The sequence below is a fragment of the Heptranchias perlo genome, chromosome 16 (genome assembly GCF_035084215.1).
Source record: "Heptranchias perlo isolate sHepPer1 chromosome 16, sHepPer1.hap1, whole genome shotgun sequence".
NCBI classification, from domain to species: Eukaryota; Metazoa; Chordata; class Chondrichthyes; order Hexanchiformes; family Hexanchidae; genus Heptranchias; species Heptranchias perlo.
Genome location: NC_090340.1, coordinates 46,476,445 through 46,502,926, shown reverse-complemented (window position 1 = coordinate 46,502,926; position 26,482 = coordinate 46,476,445). Strand labels below are relative to the sequence as shown.

Sequence of the window (26,482 nt, the reverse complement as noted above, 5' to 3'; positions counted from 1 at the left end):
ACTCTCCTAAAGTTGCTGCCAGATATTTGTTACTCTTTGTAAAATATAATCTATGGTTCATTTAAAGATAATAGCATGAAAATCTGCACATCAGCGCATCTCAGCCTGCTTGGTATCCCTACCGCTGACACCATCAATGTTCATTTGTATGCAAATGGTGAACGTTCACACAAGCGGGGCACCTGAGATGTGTGGTTGAGTCTTAATGTCCTCTTGAAGTGTTCTAGCAAGCTAATCAATTGTAAAACAGTACTATGACACCACGGTTGGAGCACCAACATCTCAAGGACTGCAGCAGTTCAAGAAGAAAGCCAATCACCTTCTCAGGGCAACTAAGAATGGACAATAAAATACGGTCATGCTACTGTCAACCATTTCCTGAGAATAAATTTTAAAAATTGAACTGGGGGGGCAGTAGATTTTGATGAAGCAACTATGGAATTACAGAAGGATCTAGACAATATTTGCAAGTGGGCTGAATGATGACAAATTAAATTCAATACAGATAAGTGCAATGTCTTACACATTGGAAGAAAAAATGAGGGACATGCTTAGAGAAGAGGCTGAAACAAATCTGGGAGTGATGATAGATCCAGTCATTGCTGAACAGTAATTAACAAAGAAACCAGAATACTGAGCTATAACACCAGATCAGAAGATCATATGTCTGAGGCTGTCATTCAGAAGCTGTGTTCTGGTCAGACCATACCTTGAGTATTGCATTCAGTTCTGTTTACAAAGGCATAAAAACATCCAAGCCCAGGAAGCAGTGCAGAGAAGGCTGGTTCCTAGTGTCAGAGGAATGGTTAGAAAAGCTTGGACTCTTCAGCTTTGAAAGAAAGCAAATGTGAGGGAATCCTATAGAGGCATATAGGATACTAAGTAGAATAGAAGGGTGTGGAAACGATTGATCGTACATTTAGTAATCATGCCGAGATGTAGTCTTCTATAGTAGAACTTTGCAAGTTAACAACTCTTCTAATTTGAGCACCCTGCTTTTTTAAAGATCAATTTAAAATTAAAGTTATGGATACAAATGTTGTCCTGCCAATCAACCACTCCACTGTTCAGTGAGCATTATTTTGCTTTTAACCCTTCTAATTCAACCACCTGCCAGGTAAATAGGTGTATTTTAAATTGAACCTTGATGGAAATGCAGGATCAACTGTAGTGGTGTGCTGAGAGGATCATTTAGTCGTAGCATGGCTGTGTCATCACCATAGTTGATTCTCCCAGGATTCTGCAGCAGATATAGTTGATCCTGCTGCCAATCCAATCAATTAAGTGGACAAAAAGCAATGGATTTTTTAGAACAAAAGAGTCAAGAACAAGAAAAGACCTTTCAGCCCATCAATGCAATCCCTCTAGTATTTTGACTCACCCAGTCTAATATTCACCTGCATCTTGAATTTTCCTAATGTCTTTGATTCTACTACCTTACCTGCTGGATCATTTCAAATTTTTATTGCCCTTTGTGTGAAGACTTTTAAAAAAATTAGTTATTCATTAATTTAATTTGTGTCCTGTTTTACTGGCCTGATAAAAAGTAATATTCTGAGTTCATTTAGTCTGTCATTTAATGCTTTATATTCCTCAATTATGCAATTTCTTGTCAGGACTGAATAAAGTGGATCTGTATAAGAAACAATTTTATTTTTAAAGCATTCTAGATTATTAACTGAATAACATGTTTTAAGATACATTCCCTATTTAGCTGCTTTAAAATGCCTACATACTTTTTAATTGCTACTTTTTCCCCAGGCCAGCACAGGTCAGGTGATTCTAAACTTTGGTTCATCATTTATCTAGCTTAATAGTCACTTTTGTATTCAGTAATGATTCAATCCATCTTAACAAACTGATTTTGTCCACGTATTATGCAAGTAAATCTATTCAGAGAGAATGGCCAAAAGAGATTTTTACTATATGTTTATGGTACACAGTGCAATCATTTTGTAAGTTCCTTGTTTGGTTTAATAGTATTTTAATTTGAGTTGTAGTGTATTGCTTTAATTGTATGAGAGAAGATATTTTCAATGCTGTTCAGTTAGATTGATCAACAGAGCTTTTAGTTTCTTTTATCAGAGAGATTTGTGGTTTTATTCCTCAATTAAGCCAAGATGAAGAGGCCATTGACTTGCTTTCTTTAGCCCTCTGCTCGATTTTGTGGATTCAGTCAGGTTTTGTGATACTTAACAGTGATCAATAAAGGGCAGATGGTAATGAAGAGTTACCTTTCAATGCAGAGCTGGGGAAATGGGACCTTGCTTAGCTGTATGGCTGCGGCAGTGGTTTGCTTAGCAGATCAATATCTTGTCTTGTCTTGCTAATTGCTCATTGGTTGACATTCGTGGATTCTTCCTTGAAATGTAAACTCTCTTCCAGCTCGAGCGACGTGATGGTACAATCCTGCATCTCCGTAAAGAGGTCCTCCTTTTACAAGAGAAGAGAGATGGGTTAACAGCTGAGGTACTTTAAATATTTTCCATTTGTTCTTTAACTCTAAAACAAGTGATTTATAATACAATGTATTAGACGAAGCTAAATGGATTAGGCTGATTTGAATCTACACTGTAAGGGACATCAATAGTATTGGCTTTGCTGCTCAGTGCCACCATATTGGCTTTCTGAAGACTTAAGCACAGTCTCACAATATCAAGTACTGTGATGCTGCCAAGATTTCCTTTTGACTTTTTAATATAGTTTAGCACTCAGACAATAGAACATAATAAAAATGTAGTGTCTATAATTTTTGTGTGGATTGGTAGTTGGATGTACAGGAGCGAAGGATTTACCATCTACAGGCAGAGCAAAGAGAAGGAGAAGCTAAGCTGGAACAAAAGCAGAGCTGCTTGCAACAGCTGAAAGAGGAGCTGGATACCACCAAGAAGCTGCACAAAGAGGTCCAAAAACAGGTAGGCATTTACTGTACCCTCAGGCTTTAGGCCTTAATCTGCAAAGCAACCTGATTGTAGCTTACATTTATAAAATATATTCAGCTCTGCATTAGCTGGAATTATTGCTGCCGTATAACTAAATCAATTTAGACATCAGGCATTTTCTATTTCAGTAGGAAGCATGCACATCTGTGTGTTTTGGAAGGGGGGAGGAATACGGTAATTAGCTAAATTCAAAAAAGAACTCACATTGTTTTATATAATACATATATATAAAAAAAAATAATTACAAGGCCCTTAAAATTTCAGGACTGAAATTATTTGCTTTACCCGAGATGTGAAAAATATACAGAATCAAAAAATGTTGGTGCCAATAAGCTAAATTTTTGGGCTATTAAAATAAAAATGCTGCAACCAACTGTTTATCCAACTTGTGAAGTATTTTAGCTAACATACTAGTTTATTGAACCTTTGACTACCAAAGTTCCTCAGTAATGTAAAAATACATCAATTTTCCTCTGAAGAAGCTTTGTGTAAATTTGTGTAAATTTCTAATGCCAAATAAAGCCAAAATGATTGGAACTATAGACCAAGGGCTCAATTTTAAAATAGTGTTAGGTTGGCAGTGGGGAGGAGTGGGGGGTGCGGGACGGTGAAGCTGTGTGTGGCAAATCCAAATTTTAAAAAACTTACCGTTTCCGACGCGATCACAATATAATTGATGGTGATTAAAGTTCTTACCTGGTTTTGCGCCCGGCAGCCAGCCTGATTGACAGGCTGGCTGCCGATAGGAGCTGCAGTGCCGAGGCGGGGGGAAAGAAAGAGAGAGAGTGAGACATCATCCGGCGCTGGAACGGAAGATCGGGGTGGGGGGAGGGGAAGATCGGAGTGGGGGAGAGGGGAAGATTGGGGGGACTTGGGGGGAGAGGGAAAGATCGGGGGGGGAAGAGGGGGACATCAGGGGTTGAGGAGGGGAGATCAGGGGGACATCGGGGGGGGAAAAGAGGGACATCGGGGGGTGGGAAGAGACGGAGATCGGAGAGAGAGACATCGGAGCAGGGTGGAAAGGTAGGTTGATTTTGTGTTTTTAAATTTGTGCAATGGTTTGTTATTTAATTTATTTTGTTTCTTTTTGCCTGATCCGGCCCTTCATGCCTGGTTTCACCAGGCGTGAATCAGAAGCCGTGGGAAAACGCCCAGGTAAGTTAAAAATCGTTCTAACTATCTAATATGTCACAAGTAAAGTTCCTTAAGTACCCCAATGAGGTACATTTGGTTCTTTAACTATCATCCCGACGGCTTTAATTGCCGGCGGGACTTCCGGATTCGGGACACCTGCGCGCACACAGATGTGTCTGTAGGAAACGCGGAAGTTGGCAGGTTGGAGCAATTTTCGCAGCCCCCGCGCTCCCGATGCACCCGCAATTTAATTTTAATATTGAGCCCAATATCTTTATGCACAGTATTCCTTGTATAATATTTTTTATATTTTTAAAGTAGCTCAATTTTAAATTCATTTTATTTATTGTGCAGAATTTGTGACTCCGTCATAGATTAAACAATTAATTCCAAGTTGTATCATCTTTTATTTGTACTTTATTTTTATCTCATGCTCTTTAAAGAGGAAGAATACTTTGTGGGAAAGTACTTTAAGTACAAACGACTTCTTACACATATATCTGTTCAGACAAACCATAATTTACATTGTCATACCACACAACTGTAAAGATCTGACACTTTGTGTCATCTCATGACAGGTAACTGATTCATCCTCCATTGAGGTCAGCAATAGCCTTAGTGACCGTACACACAAATTGAAACGAGGGACAAGTCTCTTTTTCATTCTTGGACACCAACCCAGGAACTATGAATAATTCCCTAAATTGATACCAGCTGAATAGTAATGCTTACATGACAATAATTTGATGTTTAGATGTTGTAAACTACAAATCAAGTTCAAAGAAGTTTATTAGTTGAACCCCAAGATTAGACGACTGCCTGGAAATTACTAACTAGTATTTTAATTACACATGATGGCTATTGGTATGAAGTTGTTAAATTCAGCAAGTGAAGGAGAGTGCATAATTCACAGTAATAAAGTCACATGTATATGTAATTCTTCATGACTCGCATAAGTATGACATTGAACATGTCATACACGTATAAAAATTGCATTGGTCTGATTTTTTTTGTGTGGCAGAGTTTTAAAAAAATAAAAATAAATGTTATGAGTGAATTTTAGATCTGATATGATGGTGTTTTGTTACAGGGTGCTCAGTTATATGCAGTAGAAGTTATTTACATCTTTAGTTGCTATCTTGTCATCAGATGCAAAAATTGAATGTGCGCTGGCGATTAGAATTACATACAATGTACAGCACAGAAACAGGCCATTCGGCCCAACAGATCCACGCCAGTGTTTATGCTCCACATGAGCCTCCTCCCACCTTTCTTCATCAAACCCCATGAACATATCCTTCTATTCCTTTTTCCCTCATATGTTTATCTAGCTTTCCCTTAAATGCATCTATGCTAGTCGCCTCAACTACTCCTTGTGGTAGCGAGTTTTACATTCTAACAACTTTCTGGGTAAAGAAGTTTCTCCTGAATTCCCTATTGGATTTATTAGAGACTATCATATATTTATGGCCCCTAATTCTGGTCTCCCCCGCAAGTGGAAACATCTTCTCTACATCTACCCTATCAAACTCTTTCATAATCTTAAAGACCTCTATTAGGTCACCCCTTAGTCTTCTCTTTTCTAGAGAAAAGAGCCCCAACCTCTTCAATCTCTCCTGATAGGTATAACCTCTCAGTTCTGATATCATCCTAGCAAATCTTTTTTGCACCTTCTCCAGTGCCTCTATATCCTTTTGATAATATGGAGACCAGAACTGTTCACAGTACTCCAAGTGTGGTCTAACCAAGGTTCTATACAAGTTTAACATAACTTCCTTGCTTTTCAAATCTATCACTCCAGAAATGAACCCCAGTACTTGGTTTGTTTATTAGATGGCCTTATTGACCTGTGTCGCTACGTTTAATGATTTGTGAACCTGTAACCCTAGATCCCACTGCTCCTCTACCCCATTTAGACTCTTATTTTCCAAGGAGTATGTGGCCTCTTTATTCTTCCTACCAAAATGTACCACCTCACGCTTATCTATATTGGATTTCATTTGCCAATTACATGCCCATTCTACTAGTTTATTAATGTCTTCCTGTATTTTGTCGCAGTCCTCCTCAGTGTTAACTATATCCCCCAATTTGGTGTCGTTCACAAATTTTGAAATTGTACTTCCGATTCCCGAGTCCACATCGTTTATGTGAATGGTGAACAACAGTGGTCCAGGCACCGATCCCTGTGGAACACCACTTTCCACCTTTTGCTAGTCTGAGTAACCAGCTGAAACCCCTATTTTCTGTTTTGTAGCCAGCTTGCTATCCATTCTGCTACTTGTCTCCTGACTCCACAAGCTCTGACCTTAGTAATGAATCTACTATGCAGTACCTTATCGAAGGTCTTTTGAAAATCCAAATATATTACATCTGCTGCATTACCCTTGACTACTCTTTCTGTTACTTCTTCAAATAATTAAATAAGGTTGGTCAAGCATGACCTTCCCTTTTAAAATCCATGCTGACTGTTCTTTATTATATTTTCGGATTTTAGATGTTTTTCTATTACATCTTTCAGTAAGGATTCCGTTATCTTTCCTACCACCGACATTAGGCTAATTAGTCTATAGTTCCCTGGACTTGTTCTTTCTCCCTTTTTAAATATAGGAATCACATTAACTGCCCGTCAGTCCTCGGGCACCATTCCCTTTTCTAATGAATTTTTATATATATATAATAATGCCTCTGCTATGTTTTCCCTAACTTCTTTTAATATGCGCGGATGCAATCTATCCGGACCAGGGGTTTTATCCTCTCTAAGTTTGATTAGTTTTTCAATTATCTCCGCCCTTTCTATCTTAAATATCTTAAATATCTTTTTTGATTTCTTCTTCTAATGCCATGCCCACCATGTTAGTCTCCCTGGTAAATTCTGAGGCAAAGTAATTATTTAATATTTCTGCCTTTTCGCTGTCATTAACTGTGAGTTTATCATGCGTATCCCTTAGTGGCCCGATCCCTATCCTGATTTTTCTTTTGTTATTTATGTGCCTGTAGGATACTTTACGATTCCTTGATAATTTCATTTCATAGTTTCTTTTTGCCTTCCTAGTTATTTCTTTGACTACTTTCCTAACCTTTTTGTATTCGCTTTTGTCATCCTCCTTTTGTGTATGCCTTTTTCTTTAGTTTCAATTTTACCCTTATTTCTGTATTCATTCATGGTGTGTCACTACTGGCTAGTTTGTTTTTTCTTTTTAGTGGGATATATTTCTCCTGGACTCTATTGATCACAGTTTTAAATGTTTCCCACTGCTGTTCTATTCCTTTGTTTGTCAGTAAATTTTTCCAGTTTATTTTCCCTAGTTCGATTCTCAACCCCTTAAAGTCAGCTGTTTTCCAATTTATTACTTTGGTCTTTGTCTTACTTATGTTCTTCTCAACCTTTAACTTAAACCTTATTATATTGTGATCGCTATTGCCTAGATGTTCCCCTACGCTTATTTTTGTTATCTCTTTTGGTTCATTTCCCATTACTAGATCCAGCAGTGCTTCCTCTCTTGTTGGGCTTTTTACATACTGGGTAAGAAAGGAGTCCTTCATGTATTGTAAAAACTCCTCCATCCCCTGTACCCCTTTACCTATCTCTTCTTGCTAGTTTATTTGGGGGTAATTAAAATTTTCCATGATTATTATTCTATGTCCTTAACTCATTTCACATATTTGTTTACATATTTCTTTCTCCATCTCCTTTCCACTATTAGGTCGTCTGTAGTTTATCCCTATAAGCGTGATCGATCCCTTACCTTTTATTTCAATCCATATGGATTCTGTTTCTATCCTTCTGTTAGTTATGTCCCTCTTTTCTACTGCCATTATGTTATCTCTAATTAGTACAGCTACTCCACCCCCCTTCCTTCCCTATCCTTTCTGATTATGTTATAACCTACAATATTTAGTTGCCAGTCCTGTTCTTTATGTAACCATGTTTCAATTATTCCTACTACATTTGGTTCTTCGCTACGGATTGTTGCCTCCAGTTCCCCTGTCTTATTTTGGATGCCATGTACATTGCTGTACAGGTAGATTAATTTGTCCTTAATAGTTGTTCCTTTTTCTTTATTTTTAACAGTTCTTTTATGCTTCTGCTTTACAACTGTATTTGTTCCTTGACTGTTTATGTTATCTTTATTCCTTACCCTGGTCTGACCTTTACACTCATCTCCTGTTTCTTTTATCTTTAAGCTTTTGTGTTGCTACCAGCTCCTCCCTCCATCGTGCTAGTTTGAAGCCTTATCCAGGTCTTTACCTTGTTGGCAATATTTTATTTTGATCTAATTCAGTTAGATAGTGTTTACATTTTCTTAGGTTATAAAAGTTGTGTTTCTAGATCAATTGTGTAGTGTAATCTCAGTTACTTTTTGTACTTTTTATGGTCCAGAATGCTTGAAACAGCTTTTGCAAGCCAATTGAAGTGGCTCGCACGAAAATCATTATCGTCAAGTTGTTATCTCTCATAGATTTGAAATAAATTCCGTATTCCACATGCATGCGGTAACAAGCCAGTATAACATGCTGTTCTGAGGCACATAAAAAGTGTAAAATGAAACAGTGACTATTTGATTATTTTTAAACAAAAGGTACTGTGTTCTCATATGGTGATGCTTAATTTTTGGTTGCTTTCGAGTAATGATTGACACCAAAATTAAATTTCCCTCATGCAATATAAACCAATTCTATAGTCACTTAGATTATTTGATTAATACTCTCTGAATATTTTTTTAAAACTTCAAAAATATTTGTGTTTTTGTAACCTAAAACACAATCATGGTGTTGCCATAAACAACAGTTTGATCCTGCTTTAGACCATCTCCAAGCAAGGCTGTTGTTAGCTGCAAGCAAATGGTACAGAATATTATGAAAAATTAGGAGAATGAGACCTAAGCTTATTATTGGCTGTTAAATGTAAATTGAGTTCTAGTGGTGACAGGAGATGATTTAATAAGGTTCAAATTCAGAATAGCTCCAGGCACATTGCTGACTAGTCCAAGAACACCACAACCAGGTTTTATATTGTCGACAGCTGTTAATAATTGTTGCCTAGCAAGGGCCATTCCTCCACTTCTTCCTTTAATTCAGTTTAGTTCAGGACTATGTGAAGCACTTTAACTAAAACTAGGTAGCACCACAGCCTATGGCACTACTGCATGGCAGATTAAACTTGCCAATCGATAGGCACAGAAAGCCAATATTGTACACATTTTAATGTTACATAAAATGGCTTCACTGTTACCAATATTTTGGTAATTAGTGCTGCACTTTTCTTCTAAGTTAGTACTTGAAATTGAGTATATATTTCATCGACTTGCAGTCATCTTTGATACAGTATATGGTTTGACTGCAAAATCTATCTTCTAATGCTCCCTTATTAACTATAAGATATTGTTTAAGTAGACCAACATTTAGATTCTGTTTTCCTTTCTTTTAAAATTATTTAAAGCATAGTTATGCTGTGTTACAATTTTACAATATTTGTTTCTGTTGTACAGAGGCACCTACTCACATTCTGGGTGCAACCATTGCAGTATTGAATACATAGGTTATTAAAAAGTGTTAAGTGAAACGATTTCATAATGATGAAATCTTGTGTTTCACAATAAAATTTTGCTATATGAGCAATTGGCTGATTAAGCTGCATGTAAGGTACAAGACAGATATTAAATAGAGGAAGATAGATTAAGATTAATGTTTATAGAGTGATGTCAAGATGTTACTCAAAGAACTTAAAGGTATCCCACAATTTTTAAAATTCTTCCCAAAATAGCATACTTTAGATAAGTGTAAATAAGAGATTTGGGTGTAAACAAAGGTTAAGTACTTAATAACTGGAGGCACTGGTTTCATTGATTCGTGAGGTACATTCACTGCTGCTTATGGACAGAACTATAACTAGTAATTTCATTATAAGAATGTTATTTCCTTCTATTGTATGGCAAATTAATTGACATATTTAAAGAATTAAAGGCATTTTCAGAATTAAAGGCATTTCACTGTGCTCACGATTATCATACTTAAATAGAAATATACTCTTAAAATATGCATGTGCCTTAATCAGTAATGGAGAATATAATTTTTTTTTAAATACATGGTTAATTATGGTGATCCCATAATAAATGTGAAAGGCCACTAATTCACTAATGATAAAATTTGAAACTTCTATCTGTTATTCTGTTGAAAAAGTGGAAGAATAGAATTTTAGCCTGCTAATTATATAAAGATTGTGGAGCCAGGGAATATTCAATTTAATGGAGCTTGGGACTATTCTTTTACACATATCAAAAATTATCTTTAAACTAAAGGAAAAGAACAGTACAATATGCAGTAGCAAAACTCTTCCAGAATGCAGAAGAAGATGCTTTAATGTAGGCTTTAATAACTAGCTGAATATTTAAAAATAATAGGGCTGATTCCACAATCCTGGTGAGGAGCAGTGCTCACAGGGAGCGCAGCTCATGAAATAATGGACAAAAAAACACTAACTACAGGCCTGCAATCTCCCAACCTGTGCACCCTGTAAGCACTGTTCCTCACCAGGTGTGCCCGATTGTGGAATCAGCCCTAATGTCTTTCTACAACAATAACATCTTGCATTTATATAGTGCCATTAATGTAGTGAAACGTCCCAAGGCTCTTCACAACAACAGTATCAGGCAAAATTTGACACCAAGCCACATAAGGAGATATTAGGACAGGTGATTAAATTCTTGGTCAAAGAGGTAGGTTTTAAGGAGCGTCTTAGAGCAGAAGGGAGGGGTAGAGAGTCGTAGAGGTTTAGGGAGGGAATTTCAGTGCATAGGGCCTACACAGCTGAAGGCAAGGCTGCCAATGGAGGGGGTGAAGGGAATTGGGGATGTACAAGACGATAAAATTGGAGGAACGCAGAGTTCTTGGAAGGTTGTAGGGCTGGAGGAGGTGACAGAGAAAGGGAGGAGCAAGAACATAGGAACAGGAGTAGGCCATTTAGCCGCTCGAGCCTGTTCTGCCATGTGATGAAATCATAGCAGATCTGTGACCTAACTCCATATACCCGTCTTAGCCCCATATCCCTTAATGCCTTTGGTTAACAAAAATCTATCAACCTCAGATTTAAAATTAACAATTGAGCTAGCATCAACTGCCATTTGCAGAAGAGAGCTCCAAACTTCTATCACCCTTTGCGTGTAGAAGTGTTTTCTAACTTCACTCCTGAAAATCCTGGCTCTAATTTTTAGGCTATGTCCCCTAGTCCTAGACTCCCCAACCAGCGGAAATAGTTTCTCACTACCTACCCTATCAGTTTCCCATAAGATCTTGAAAACTTCGATCAAATCACTCCTTAATCTTCTAAATTCCAGGGAATACAACCCTAGTTTGTGTAATCTCTCCTCGAATTTAACCCTTGGAGTCCAGATATCATTCTAGTAAATCTACGCTGCACTTCCTCCAAGGCCAATGTATCCTTCCTAAGGTGTGGTGCCCAGAACTGAATGCAGTACTGCAGGTGTGGTCTAACCAGGGCTTTGTATAGCTGTAACATAACTTCTACCCCTTGTATTCTAGTCCTCTAGATATAAAGGCCAGAATTCTATTAGCCTTCTTGATTATTTTCTGTACCTGTCCACATTTTAATGATCTATGTACATGGACCCCCATGTCTCTTTGGACCTCGACTATTTTGAACTTTTAGAAAGTATCCTTTTTAGGTCCAAAGTGGATGACCTCACACTTGCCTACATTGAAATCCATTTGCCACAGTTTTGCCCATTCACTTAATCTATTAATATCTCTCTGTAATTTTATGTTTCATCTACACTGCTTACAATGTTGCCTATCTTTGTGTCATAGGCAAACTTGGATATATGGGTCTCTATCCCGTTTAGAGTAGTTGAGGCCCCAACACAGATCCCTGTGGGACACTACTAGTCACATCCTGCCAATTTGAGTACCTGCCCATTATCCCTACTCTCTGTCTCCTGCCGCTCAGCCAATTTCCTAACCAGGTCAATAATTTACCCTCAATTCCATGAGCTTCAACTTTAGCTGACAGTCTCTTTTGGGGGACTTTATTGAATGCCTTCTGGAAGTCCATATAAACAACATCCATAGACATTCCCCTGTCCACTACTTTAGTCACCATGGAGGGATTTGAACACAAGGGTGAGAATTTTAAATTTGAGGCGTTGCTGGAACAGGAACCAATCAATGTAGGTCAGCGAGCACAGGGGTGATGGGTAAGCTTTTATGTGTGCACAGTATAGGAATGAATTTGTGAGCCTTGATGGGCGCAAGCATCTGATGTAGAGCAGTTGAAATTTCTGACTTTATTTCTTCCTTTCCCCTTTCCTGATTCTCTCTCTACCATGTACTATTCAACAACCAAGAAGTTGGGCAGGAAACAGACTACTATTCTGTAGTTACTCAATAGGGGTCATGTGAGAATAACCCTGCAGGTTTTTTTTTCCTTCTAGCGATTAGAAATTCCCAATATAGTATCACATCAATTTGCCTGAATCCAGAGAGTGTAGGCACAAGTTAGCAACAACCACTGCTTAGAGACCCCAAGCATAGGAGTACTGCTGGAGCTTAACAGGCTAAAACCACACAGATTACTGGCACAGAGCTCTGGTAAACTTCCTGCTATTTGTCCAGCTGGGAACGCTATCTGTTAGGACATTGACATGCTTATTTGGAGCTGAGTGGAAAGAATTCCAACCCCCTGCCCCTACACTAATAGGTATACCCCTCCAACTTCCAGTTGTAAGCCAGGCTGACTGGCTCAACAATTCCCTGGATACTGTATATCTGCTTAGCTCTGATATCCGGTTACTGGAGGTAATTTTAACTTTGGGTGATGGTGTAAAATGGGCGATATTGAATTGACTTCAATGGAAAGATAAATCGGGCATGGTGTTTTATGGTGGCTAATTTGATATCGCCCGTTTTGCCATCACCTAAAGTTAAAATCACCCCCACTGAGTCTGTCACAGTGTCGATTTGGTTCCAATTACCCATCACCAGGAACGGCATCTTGGAGCCAACTTGACCTCTAAGACATCTGGGCAGGATTTTAACTGCCATGTCTGGGAGGGTTTGGGGCGGGGAGTCAAACAAAATCGCATTTTTATGGATTGGGAGGAGATCCTGGCTCCAACCCGCCGAAATATGTGTATGACCCAGACGCATCTGGGTGCACACACAGATCAGGAAGCCCAAAGTCCTGCTGGCAATTAAGTCTGCCGGCTGATAATTAAAGGGGCAAATTGAGGTACTTAAGGCAGTTTATTTTTTGTATATTGGACACTTAAAAAGATTTTAACCTTACCTGGCGCTTTTCCATGGCTCCGATTCACGCCTGCTAAAACCAGGCGGGAAGGGCCGGATCAGTGAAAAATAGACTAAACAAATTAAGTAAAATTAAATTTCCCATTGTAAGAAAATAAATAAACATACCTTAAAACCGATGTCACCTGCACGCCCCCCCCCACCCCCGACATCGGATGTCTCCCTCGCCCGCCATCCGATGTCTCTCCCCCCACTGATGTCCGATGTCTTCCCCCCCTCCCCAATATCCAATGTATGTCAGATGTCTCTCCCCCCCCCCCCCCCCTCAGCCAATGAGGACTCTCTTTCTCTCCCCCCCACTCCTCGCCGCCTACTTCCCATCCAGGTTTCGCACCCACAAATCCTCCCCCCCCCACCCTCCTCCCGCCGGCATGATCATGCCCCTCATTTATGTTTTCTCCCTTCTTTCCCCAACCCTGTCAATGAGGATAATCATTAGTTGGTCATCAGACAACAGAGAAGTGAACGTTTGAGCCATCACTAGGTGGACATCAGATTCCAAGAATTTCTAGCATAGTGAGAGGCACAATCATAACATGTGATTTTATTGCCACCATCCTCCTGACCACATCATGGACACATGCCACACTCCATTGACTGATAATTTCACCAGTTGGAGGTGAGGAGCTTTCGTAACAATTGCTTGCCTCTCTACCAATTATGGTCAGTACCACATTCTGTATATAGGAGCGCGTCATCTTATATCCAGATTCCAGGTAACATCTAGTGGTGGCAAGCTTCATCAGTGATACAATGGATATCTGTTTTCAGCATGGCATACGGACCTGCACAGAACATCTTGTGATGTGCTAACTATTTCAAAGTTTTAGGCATCTAAGTTCAGTGCTGAATGCCAGGTTTACTCATCATCAACTGCTTAATCCAGATCCTCCTTCGAAAGAGACTTGGGAAAGAGATATTCCTGCGAGAAGGCTAACACTCTCTCCAGGGATCAATGCAGCTGGTAATTTTAGGCCAGAGCACTCCCTCCCTAAAACTGTTTATCATTATTGCTGTTCCATTATCATTATAAAATTAGTTCAGGCAACATTTTCAATAAGTTACGTCTTCCTCATCAGAAATTAAATTCCACGCAGAGTTAGAATCATAGAATCATAGAAGTTTACAACATGGAAACAGGCCCTTCGGCCCAACATGTCCATGTCGCCCAGTTTATACCACTAAGCTAGTCCCAATTGCCTGCACTTGGCCCATATCCCTCTGGTTTGTTCATTGTGAGACTGTTGGCTATTTTGTTGAAACATTGAAACCCCAATATATGAAATGGTTCAAAAACATAGCAATTTTTCTTATAATTTGGGAATGTAGGTTGGGGAGGAAAATAAAAAGGGTTGCCTGTGTGTTAGTCTGAGAAGGGTGGAGTTGATACAGACTTGTATGATCGATTTGAATTATGTTTGTTTAATTCTAGTTTACCGAGAACAAGGCATTTCTAGCTCGGGTTGAAGGTGAGAATGAGACCCTGAGGGCTTGTAAATTGGAACAGAATATTGAGGTAAAGTATGTGTTAAAAAAAAGTACACATTACTACTTCGCTTTTATGTTTTAAAAAAAACCAAATGATTCTCTTCTTTCCTGATCCTTACATTGCGTTTATCCAAACAGCTACAATACAATGACACTCACATTGCAAAGAGTTAGGTTTCCCTATACCAAACACATTGGTACACCCATTATTTCCTGGTGTTCTCACAGATGCAGGAAAAGATTGTTTTCACAGTGCATTCTCTATTTCTCATATATTTTGCTCAATACTTGGTCACCTTTTTTCTACATCTTTCATTGAAAATTTAGCACCCCTTAATAGATGTTAATGTATAGGCTAATTAAAAAATTATCATAAATACATGTTACCCTCTCTAAGATCTCTGTGCTCCTCCACTTCTGGCCTCTTGCGCATCAGTGATTTTCATTGCTCCACCACTGGTGGCCGTGTCTTCAGCTGTCTGGGCCCTAAGCTCTGGAATTCCCTCCCTAAACCTCTACGCCTCTCTACCTCTTTCCTCCTTTAAGGTGCTCCTTAAGACCTACCTCTTTGACCAACTCACCTGTCCTAATATCTTTTTATGTGGCTCAGTGTGAAATTTTGTTTGATAACACTCCTGTGAAGCGCCTTGGGACGTTTTACTACATTAAAGGCGCTGTATAAATGCAAGTTGTTGTTGTTACAGTAAAATTATCATAATTTATCATTTGGATAACTTATTAAATGTTATTTTTAATATTTTGTGCCATAAACCCTGTTGGAACAACATTATAAGTCACCTGTAACTTTGTCAGACATTGATTATCAGATATTCCTCACATACAATAAATGTTGTGCTCCCTTTTTCACCTTTGAATATCCTGTTTATTTGTTGCTTGCCAATAATCATTACCAATTAAAGTAAATTAACATGGACAAAACTGATTACTGAAAATGTTATTTTCCTGACTGCTCCCATGTGTGGCAAACATTGTCAGAATGAATTAGCCTGTTATCTATGTAAAGTTGTGGAAATGCATTATTTGTGGTGAAAATAAAACCACGATTAAAAGAATATTCATTTTATGCAACTTCTTTAGAATTTTCAGTTCAGGGCATTGCTCTGATTCTCCTTATATCTCTTTGTCATTAGATGCTTTGTTCAAGTTCTAAAGTTTTTTTTTAATTCAAGTTTTTTCCAAAGGAAGCAATTTTTATTTCTTCTAAGTTGAACAAGGCTATAGAGGGCCCTTCTAAATTCCATAAGTCTGTTGCTGAGAAAAAACCTGAAATGTCACTCCTTTGAGCAGAATATATTGAAGGATAACTGTTACTCCTTAAGTGGGTTGTATGTTTTTATGAGACTCTCCCAGCCCAGTAAATTTCACATATGCAAAATATTCAAGCGGTGGCATTGAATCTCTGCGTTTTTCATTCTTGTCCACTTTTCTTAGCCTCACCACGCATCAATGAGTTTTTCTCAGGAAATTTAGTTTCATAATGAATATTCCACAGAAAGCAGTTTTAGCTTACTTTTAAGGATATGGACATTTATACTTATAGGCTGCTTGAATCCTGATGTAGTGTAGTGCAATTCCACCATGAGCCTGTGCAATCAGCTATTCCTTTAAGTTCTGTGTTAATAGACCATGAGATTAGCCCAAAAGTAGGAGATAAATTATCTCCCAGCACTCATAATATTGGCCTCTACAAACAAGCATTGTAAAGTTTTCTTCTCCCAGTAACTTGAATCCTGGTATTTTGGTAAATAAAAGAACAGATAATTCCAAATGAACAGCTGTTCTGGATGTTCAGAAGATGAACAGACATACTAAATGTACATTTCTATTGGGGACTCCCTTCTGCTATCATATTGGTCTTTGCCAAGATTTTCGGTGCTCTGTTCTTTAGATTGCTGATGTCCTCTAATATGCTATCATTGTTATTTAATTAATTGATTTTCATATGGATTATTTGCACTGGCCAAATTTCCGTGCAATTATAGTTTATGTTTGACGGCTGCTGTATTTGTGCTTGGGTAAAGTGACCTTCAATGATGATATGCTGGGTTATTATTGTATATTAAGTTTTGTCACTTATCACCTAGATTTTGCTTGCTAGATTATTTACCATAGTGTAAATCTTATACACTCAGTCTTTAGTGGCATATGCATTTTTGTTATTTTCCTGCTCTTGGTTGAGCTAAAGGTCAAGATGAGCAATGGAACCTCAGTAATATCTACATCTATTTTCTTGGCTAAAGGAAAATAAAGAATTTGGGTAAAAATGATATCATAGATTATAAAACAGAAGAATAGTAAGACTATTTCAAATTTGATCTTAGCATTTATTCATCAAGTGATTTTTGTTTGTACTATAGATTGTAAAGCTCACAGCCACTATTCAGGACCTTGAGCTGTCGTCCCGAAATGCCAATTCAGCTTTTGCTGCTGAGGCAGCACAAAGATACAAAGAATTGGTGTCTACAAGAGAAGAGCTCGAGGAGAAACTGGCAGAAACCCAGGCTGAACTCAGTGAAAAAGATGAGACCATATGCAAATTCCGTGCACAAGTACAGGATGCCAGCCTACAGGTGAGAGATGTAGAGCATTAGTCTTGATAAGGGAATGTCTGCACTCGACATCCAGCAGTTCTGTGAAGAAAGAGTATCTGTTTGTGTTGACGTAATTAAGCTGTAATTCAAATATATTCACACAAACAGCACTGTTCAATAGGGTCTTGTTAATCCTTTCTCCCAAAAAAAAGTTTTTGTAAAAAATTAATTTGAATGCAACAAAAAAATGATGGTGCTCTCAATTAACAGTGGTTAATTTCTATTATTTTTCTGCCTCGTGGCTTAATTTGTTTTACTTGAGTTTATAGGTTACATTACCAGCTTGAAATTAGTTTCAAAGAATGCAGTATGGTTTTACGTATTTTTAAAATCCCATTGTATTTAAGCTGTGACTAATGACACTAAAATATTTTTGAGTGTTTGACCAATATTGCTTTGCCTATCTCCAATGTTCACATTGTCCAATTCTTTTAAGTGTATATGACAGAGGTTTTTTAATCACAATAACAACAATGACACCCTTAATTTAGAAAAATGCCCAAAAGTGCTTCACAGAGGATACTGAAAACCCAATGCCAAACGATACAGGCACAATCCAGGGCGCAGCAGTTCACTTGATTGGTGCCTATGCCACTTGAATTAATATCCATCATTGGCACATTGTGGTTTAAATATGTACAACCTACTGGATGCATTGTAGCAACTCACTAAGGTTACTTCAACAGCACCTCCCTCCCCTGTGACCTCTACTACCAAGGAGATCAAGAACAACAATGTTCAGGGAAACCCATCACCTCCAAGTTCCCCTTTAAGTCACTCACTGTCCCGACTAGGACATATATCGCTATTCCTTCATTGTTGTCATTGAGTCAGTATCCTGAGACTCCCTACCTAACGCCATCATGGGAGCACCAATGCCACAAGGGCTGCAGCAGTTCAAGGAGAAGACCCAGCATAGCTGGTTATGGTACCTAGAGACGGGCAATATGTGCTGCTTACCAGCATTGCCCACATCCCAAGAACAAATTAAAAAATTAGGGCGCAATATGCACACAGTAGGAATACTGTGTGGGGCCAGAATTCCAGGCTGGATCAAGGGTGGAGAGAGGGTGGATTGGCTAGAACTTAGGATGGAACCCTCTTCCGCTGGAATTCCGTCCGTTTTTTTCTAGGCAGCTATTCTCCAGCTGGGTTCTGTGGACCGATTTTCCATACACCCCCTCCCACTTCAAAGGGATGCATCCAGAGGATTTTCCTATGTTACCTCAGGAATTCCGCCCAGTACAACCTTGTAATAAAAGCACTCCTATCTACATTTGCAGGAGCAGCAGCCTGAAGAGGTTGCGGAGGACAACCCTTTGCTAGCTCCAAGACGCATTTATGCAACATTAATACAGGAGACCTTCTCATAACTACCACGTCTGGTCACTGTGTAAACGTACTGTGAATGCCTGCCTCCTCCCATCCCCATGTACCACCACTGACATGTCATCATTTACAGAGTCTTCACTGAGCATTGCAAATCTTACAGGTCCCATTCATTCCACCTGATGAAAGCAACTTCCAAGCCTCATAAAGAACAATTGTCAACACGTACAATAAATTTAAGAGCAACTAAAATTTTCATGCCTTGGACTTCTTTCTGCCATAGCCCTCTGGTGTCAGTGTGTGATAGGTGACTTCTTACACCAACCTCGTAGTTCTTCTCAGTTATACCTCAGTGGCAGGTATTTATTGTGCAAGGTCATTGCTGCAGTGGTGAAGAAGCACCTTGGGACTGCAGTGGCCCTCATTTCGCAGCAACTAAGTCCCAAGATAGATCAGCTGCAGGCTGCACTTATTGTGCGGAAGCATGGGCAGCTTAGACCTTCATCTTTTTGGCCATGTGCAGGCCGGAAGGCATACATATCCTTCTAACCTGAGAGAAAGCACCATCATCTGATTGCATTCCTGCCATGAAACTTACACTGGACACTGGCTGTGCATGACCACTCATCTGCAGGAATGCAAAACTAATAGTACTAATGAGATCGGTAATTACCTGTGAGATGCTTGTGTGGATTTCCAACCCTGATCCTTTCAAGGCTCGAAGAGGCCGCCCTCTCCTATCTGGCACTCTGGATCTCTATGCCAGCAGTCAGAGCAGCCATGTGGAAATACAGGCTGCCTATGCAGCCTTTGTTGGGCTTTCGCTGCAGATCTCCCTAGTAATTCAAGGATCCTTCTTTTAAAAACAGAACCAGTGCGATCAGCATCTACTAGGGGAGACACTTCCTGACCCTCCAGTCAGCAATATCTCCCACCTCATGCTTCACCCCCAGCTGCTCCTGCTCATTTACGCTGTATGTCACCGAGTGCATTGTCCTCTTGTTTACTCTCTAATTCCCTTAAATTAATGTCTCTGGGCCGTGCTTGGGAGGGAGAGAGTAATTGATGGCACGTGCTCCGAAGTTCTGACAGGGTCCAATGCATTGGGGACTGTTGTCGTTCACTAGACACATCTAGAGGAAGAAGAGGATGAGAGGTTAGAATAGTTTCATCAGGAACAGGGCTCACATTTCATTTTCAATAGATGTGACATGAGTGTTTCATGATGTACTTCATTGAAAATGAATGCAGAGCACAATAGTGTGAAAAGCAGAATACCGGTACATACCCTCCTACGTCACTACTTCTTACATCCTCTGGCGCCTCTGTCCAGGATCAGCATGGCTTTTTCCTCACAGGCAGTGAGGTCTCAGGTTTGGGAGCTTACCGCTTATTACCAGTTTATCTCGGCTGTCATGGGTTGTTTTCTCGAAGAAACGATGCAAAAAGTGAGAATTACCTTTCATTCCTATAATATGCAGAAAAGCCCTGGTGTCAGTATGCAGCCCAAACGGGTATGATGACATGTGCATGCAACAAGCAGATACATTCCATGTGAGGTATTTGTGGGTTGAATGCACTTAATGTGAATGAAAGAAGTCTTATAGGTGAAGGCTGGAGTAGGGCATAAAGGGCACCGCGTTACCATATGAGCATTGATGGTAAACAATTTCAGCACTTAAATACATTGTAAGGGGCAGACAGGCTCACTGCAGTGCATTCTTGGAAAGTACCTCAAGGGTAGTAATCTCCGGATTACTCCCGGTGCCATGCGCTAGCGAGTATAGAAATAGGAGGATAGAGCAGATGAATGCATGGCTGGAAAGATGGTGCAGGAGGGAGGGCTTTAGATTCCTGGGGCATTGGGTCCAGTTCTGGGGGAGGTTGAACCTGTACAGGCCGGATGGGTTGCACCTCAACAAAGCTGGGACCAATGTCCTCGAGGGGAGGTTCGCTAGTGCTGTTGGAGGGGGGGTTTAAACTAATTTGGCAGGGGGATCGGCACCAGGATGTAGCATTGGAATGGAGAATCAAGGGGCACAAAGAATCGGGAGAGAAAGATAATACTAGAGCAAGAAATAGTACGGTATTAGGTGGGATCAGATTAAGTCAGAGTACAAGAAAGTCTAAGACTAGTTTGCAGTGCAAGTGTATAATCGCACAAAGTGCAGTAAACAAGGTTGGTGAGCTGTAGGCGCAAATAGCCACATGGGAATATGATGTCATGGCGATAACGGAGACCTGGCTCAAAAAGGGCAGAATTGGGTACTAAATATTCCTGTATACAAGGTGTTCAGGAAAGATAGGGAAGGAAAGAAAGGAGGGGAGTGGCAGTATTGATTAAGGAGAATATTGCAGTGCTGGAGAAAGAGGATGTCCTGGAGGGATCAGGGACAGAATCTATTTGATTAGAGTTAAGAAACAATAGAGGTGCCATTACACTACTGGATGTATTCTATGGGCCACCAACTATTGGGAAGGATATAGAGGAACAAATTTGCAAGGAAATCACAGAGGTGCAAAAGCTATAGAGTAGTGATAACGGGGAACTTCAACTATCCTAATATAGACTGGGATAATAATAATATAAGGCAAAGGCAGGGAGGAATTTTTGAAATGTGTTCTGGATAACTTTCTATGGAACCATAGAAAAGATACAGCACAGAAGGGGGCCGTTCGGCCCATCGTGTCCGCGCCAACTCGAAGAACAACCAAGTGCCCATTCTGATCCCACCTTCCAGCACTCAGTCTGTAGCCCTTACAACACTTTAGGTGCAGGTCCAGGTACTTTTTGAAAGAGTTGAGGGTCCCTGCCTCTACCACCAATTCGGGCAGCGAATTCCATACACCCGCCACCCTCTGGGTAAAAAAGTTTTTCCTCATGTCCCCACTAATCCTTCCGCCAATCAGCTTAAATCTATGTCCTCTAGTTCTTGAACTCTCCGCTCGGGGAAACAGGTACTTCCTATCTACTCTATCTAGGCCTCTCAATCAAGTCTCCCCTCGGCCTCCTCTGCTCCAAGGAAAACAACCCCAGCCTATCCAATCACTACTCGTAGCTCCAATTTTCAAGCCCTGGCAACATTCTTGTAAATCTTCTCTGCACTCTCTCCAGAGCAATTACGTCCTTCCTGTAATGTGGTGACCAGAACTGCGCACAAAACTCCAGCTGTGGCCTTACCAGCGTTTTATACAGTTCCACCATTACATCCCTACTATACCTCGGCTAATAACGGAGAGCATTCCGTATGCCTTCTTCACAACCTTATCTACCTCTGCTGCCACCTTCAGGGACCTGTGCACATGCACTCCAAGGTCCCTCACTTCCTCTACCCCTCTCAATATATTCCTGTTTACTGCATATTCCCTTTTACTGTTTGTGTATTACCACACACTTCTCTGGGTTGAACTCCATTTGCCACTTTTCCGCCCACTCCACCAACCCATTGATATCTTCTTGGAGTCTCCAGCTATCCTCTTCACTATCAACTACACGGCCAATTTTTGTGTCATCTGCAAATTTGCCAATCATGCCCCCTACATTCAAGTCCAAATCATTAATATATACCACAAACAGCAAGGGACCCAACACTGAGCCCTGTGGCACACCACTGGAAACAGATTTCCATTCGCAAAGACATCAGAAATTTGCAGATGACATGAACCTTGGAAGGGTAGTGAACAGTGAGGAGGATAATGATAGACCTCAAGAGGATACAGACAGGCTGGTGGCATGGGCGCACATGTGGCAGATGAAATTTAACACAGAAAAATGCGAAGTGATACATTTCGGTAGGAAGAACGAGGAGAGGCAATATAAACTAGAGGGCACAATTCTAAAAGGGGTACAGGAACAAAGAGATCTGGGGGTATATGCACAAATCGTTGAAGGTGGCAGGGCAGGTTGAGAAAGTGGTTAAAAAAGCATGTGGGATTCTGGGCTTTATAAATAGAGGCATAGAGTACAAAAGTAAGGAAGACATGATGAACCTTTATAAAACACTGGTTTGGCCACAACTTGAGTATTGTGTCCAGTTCTGGGCACTGCACTTTTGGAAAGATGTGAAGGCCTTAGAGAGGGTGCAGAAGAGATTTACTAGAATGATTCCAAGGATGAGGGACTTTAGTTACGTGGATAGACTAGAGAAGCTGGGGTTGTTTTCTTTGGAACAGAGAAGGTTGCGGGGAGATTTGATAGAGGTATTCAATATCATGAAGGGTCGAGACAGAGTAGGTAGAGAGTGTCTATGGATGTTGGCTATATGGATTTCCAAAAGACATTTGATAAAGTTCTGCACAAGAGATTATTTTCAAAAATGTTTGTACAAGAGAGGAAAATTAGACCATACCTAAGTTGGGAACAAATACTCTATGTTACTGCCTTTTCATACAGAAGAAAATGCTAGGCCTAGAGCAACCCTGTATAATGAGCATCCTAACTATCTCTACAGGTCAGACCCAAACAGCTGATGTTTAATCAACAAATATATTTGCATTTAATACCATTACCAACACACAAAAAAGATGGACATAGAAAGACAAACTAGTTCATCGAGCCTGTCCCATTTAGTCATCTTGCAATTAAGTATCAGGACCCTCAATGTTCCCCACCTACCAGCAGCCATGTAATCTCCTGGGAGAGGCAAAAACGACAGATGAATAAAAACCCTAGGCTAATTCAGGTAAGAAAGAATTCTGGGACATTCCTATCCAATCCCCGAAGGTGATCAAAATGAGTTCCAGGAGACCACAGTGACCATGAGGTACGTCACCCAACATCCACCTACCATTTGCACACAGTCTCCTCCAGGAATTTGTCCAGCTACCTTTTGAATGCTTTCAACAAATCTGCACTCACTGCATGAGCCAGCAACTTGTTCCAAAGGTCTATGACCCTCTGCAAACATAAAAACCTCTTGGCATCTGACCTATGCTTATGCAACTTATACACTCGTGCCCTGGTTCTCCCTATCCTACCTAATTCAAATAATCTATCCACATGAACACAGTCTAGCACTTCATCATTTTAAATACTTCAATTAAATCACTTTCTAGAATAAAAAGATCTAACTCTCTGAGCCTATTATGATTACTAAAGATTTCTAAATTAAGTATTAATTTAGTGGCTCTCCTCTTTACCTTTTCCACAGCCTCTATATCTCCCACCATGGGAGGGAACCAGGAATGGACACCACATTCTAGATGGGGCCTAACCAAGGTCTTGTACAAGAATGCTGTGGTGCTTTTTGGTATATATTGGATCGTCCTTGCTATACATCTATACTCTATTTGCTTTTACTAAAGGTCTTGAACCTTTAGAAACTCATAAACTATAACACCTAGAATCATAGAATGGTTACAACACAGAAGGGGGCCATTCGACCTGTCGAGCTCGTGCCAGTTCTCTGCAAGAGCAGTCCAGCTAGTCCCACTCCCCCGCCCTTTCCCTATAGACCTGCAATTTTTTTCCCTTCAAGTACTTATCCAGTTCCATTTTGAAAACCACAATTGAATCTGCCTCCACCACTCTTTCAGGAAATCCATTCCAGATCATAACCATTCGCTGCATAAAAAAGTTTTTCCTCATGTTGCCTTTGGTTCTTTTGCCAATCTCCTTAAATCTGTGTCCTCTGGTTCTCGACCCTTCCACCAATGGGAACAGTTTCTCTCCATCTACCCTGTCTAGACCCCTCATGATTTTGAACACCCCTATCAAGTCTTCTCTCAATCTTCTCTGCTCTAAGGAGAACAACCCCAGCTTCTCTAGTCTCCAGACCTAGGTCTCATTTCTGCTCAACAAACTTTAATTCAGAACCCAGCATGGTAAACACATGTTTGGCATATTACAATATGAGAACATCAGTTGCTTACTATGTTAAATTATTAATACTCATGAAACATTCTTGACATAATGCACCTTCTTGTCATTATCCTTTACAACAATTTGCACTAATGGCAGGGAAATTTACATTTCTTAAAGTACACTACAGAAACCTGTCATACCTTTTTAAAGTGTTTTAGATGCTGTTGCTTTATAAAAAGGAAAGACTTGTATCTATCTCATGTCTTATTTTGACTTGGAAATGTCTCTAAGTGCTTTACATAATTAAAATTTTGAAGTGCAGTGACTGTTGTTGTGTAGGCAAACGTGGTAATCATTTTACACAGCAAGATTACACTATGAGGAAGATATTCTTCATCGAATAGCGCCATGGGATATTTTAACAAACACCTGGACCATCAGAACCAGCAAATCAAATGTAGAACAGTACCTAAAAAGTGGACCCCTCCCCCCCCATAGAAGGGAAACTTCTATTCCGTATCAAATAACATAGATGTAGGAAACTTAAAATGTGCCCCATGTTAACTTAAAGACATCTTACCGTACATAAAATTTTGCTTTAATTTACTGCAAGTTATTCGCTGGCAGTACTACAATAAAATGTCACAAAAGATGTTAATGCTCTTTCAAACACCATAAAACAGAAAGTGCCAATACTTGGAACTCTGCGATGGTAACAAACAGAAGCTGAAATTTCTGACCGTGTACAGTTGCAAAAATACGTATGTCACTGTATTTAAAATTCATTGAGATGCTTTATCAGGATAAGGTGCTACTTAAATCCAACTGCTATTAATAAATAATAGCGACTTGGGAATCAGCTTAAAGCTGTCATCAAATCTTGGGTTTCAGAATGTGTAAATTGCTCAAGTTTTATGATCATGGTTTATTACAACACCTGAACCCCTTTATTAGATTACAGCCTTGTAGCTTATTCACAGGTATCAATTATTCTATGTTGTTATTGATGGAAAAACATGTTTGTGTTATGTGAGAAAATTTAGTACCCAAAAGTTACCATCCTATGTTTTGATGAGAAGACTAGATTTGCATTTTTTCTAAACAATAATGACAGTTAAGGGAAATCTTAATCTTTCAAACTTAACATCATTAAAATTAAGTATTTGAATGAGGCAGTTGCAAATAATTGCTGAATGTAGAAAAGTAAAGTGTTTCGCTTGCATTATCAGTCGTTGGCATGGTGGTTAAATACCGTAATTAGCTGAATATAGGTGAATGGACCTTTGGTGCTAAGACCACCTTTTATTTACACTGGTTTAATGCTTCAAGTCCCAATTTCCGTGCCTAACTGGGGCAGGGTGCTTCCAGTTTGCAGTTGTGAGTGCAGTATGTATACACAGTTGTAGAGCCCTAGAAAGAGTGTGAACATTTGGAATTTAACAGTATGGGTCATAGGTTTCATTTTGACATGTGTCAGCTGTCAAGGTATAGTGTCAGTTTCATAACTGAAATTTCATGTCATCTGATTAATGGCTTTAATTAAGAAAGGAACCCAAGCATGTGAGGAGTGCAATGGCTGAAAGTTCTTGTTTTGCAGCCTTGGTTTTCTTGCTGTACAGCTCATCCTTCTAAATTTACACCCAATTTTCATCTCTTTCAGGTGGAAGAGACCAAGTTGCAGCTAAAAGGGGTGCAAGCTGAACTGGAGACCATGAAAACCAAATATAATCTTGCAATGAATGAGGTATGAACAACAAATTGGCACTTGGAAAATCAGAATATACAAATGTATGGTTATATGTTATCATTTCTAATCATCATGAGTGAATTTAGCCTTTTTTTGCTGCAGTAGA

General features: G+C 39.6%; 1 protein-coding gene across 1 annotated transcript in view; it reads left to right on the top strand.

Annotated features, from left to right (window-relative positions):
• The window catches only part of LOC137333349 (early endosome antigen 1), a 586,801-nt gene that overhangs the window by 263,436 nt on the left and 296,883 nt on the right, over window positions 1-26,482 (top strand). The window contains exons 11-14 of the mRNA XM_067997503.1: window positions 2,386-2,469; window positions 2,769-2,915; window positions 17,264-17,476; window positions 26,290-26,373. Of these exons, the coding sequence (XP_067853604.1) occupies window positions 2,386-2,469; window positions 2,769-2,915; window positions 17,264-17,476; window positions 26,290-26,373 (528 nt within the window). The remainder of the gene's footprint in view (window positions 1-2,385; window positions 2,470-2,768; window positions 2,916-17,263; window positions 17,477-26,289; window positions 26,374-26,482) is intronic.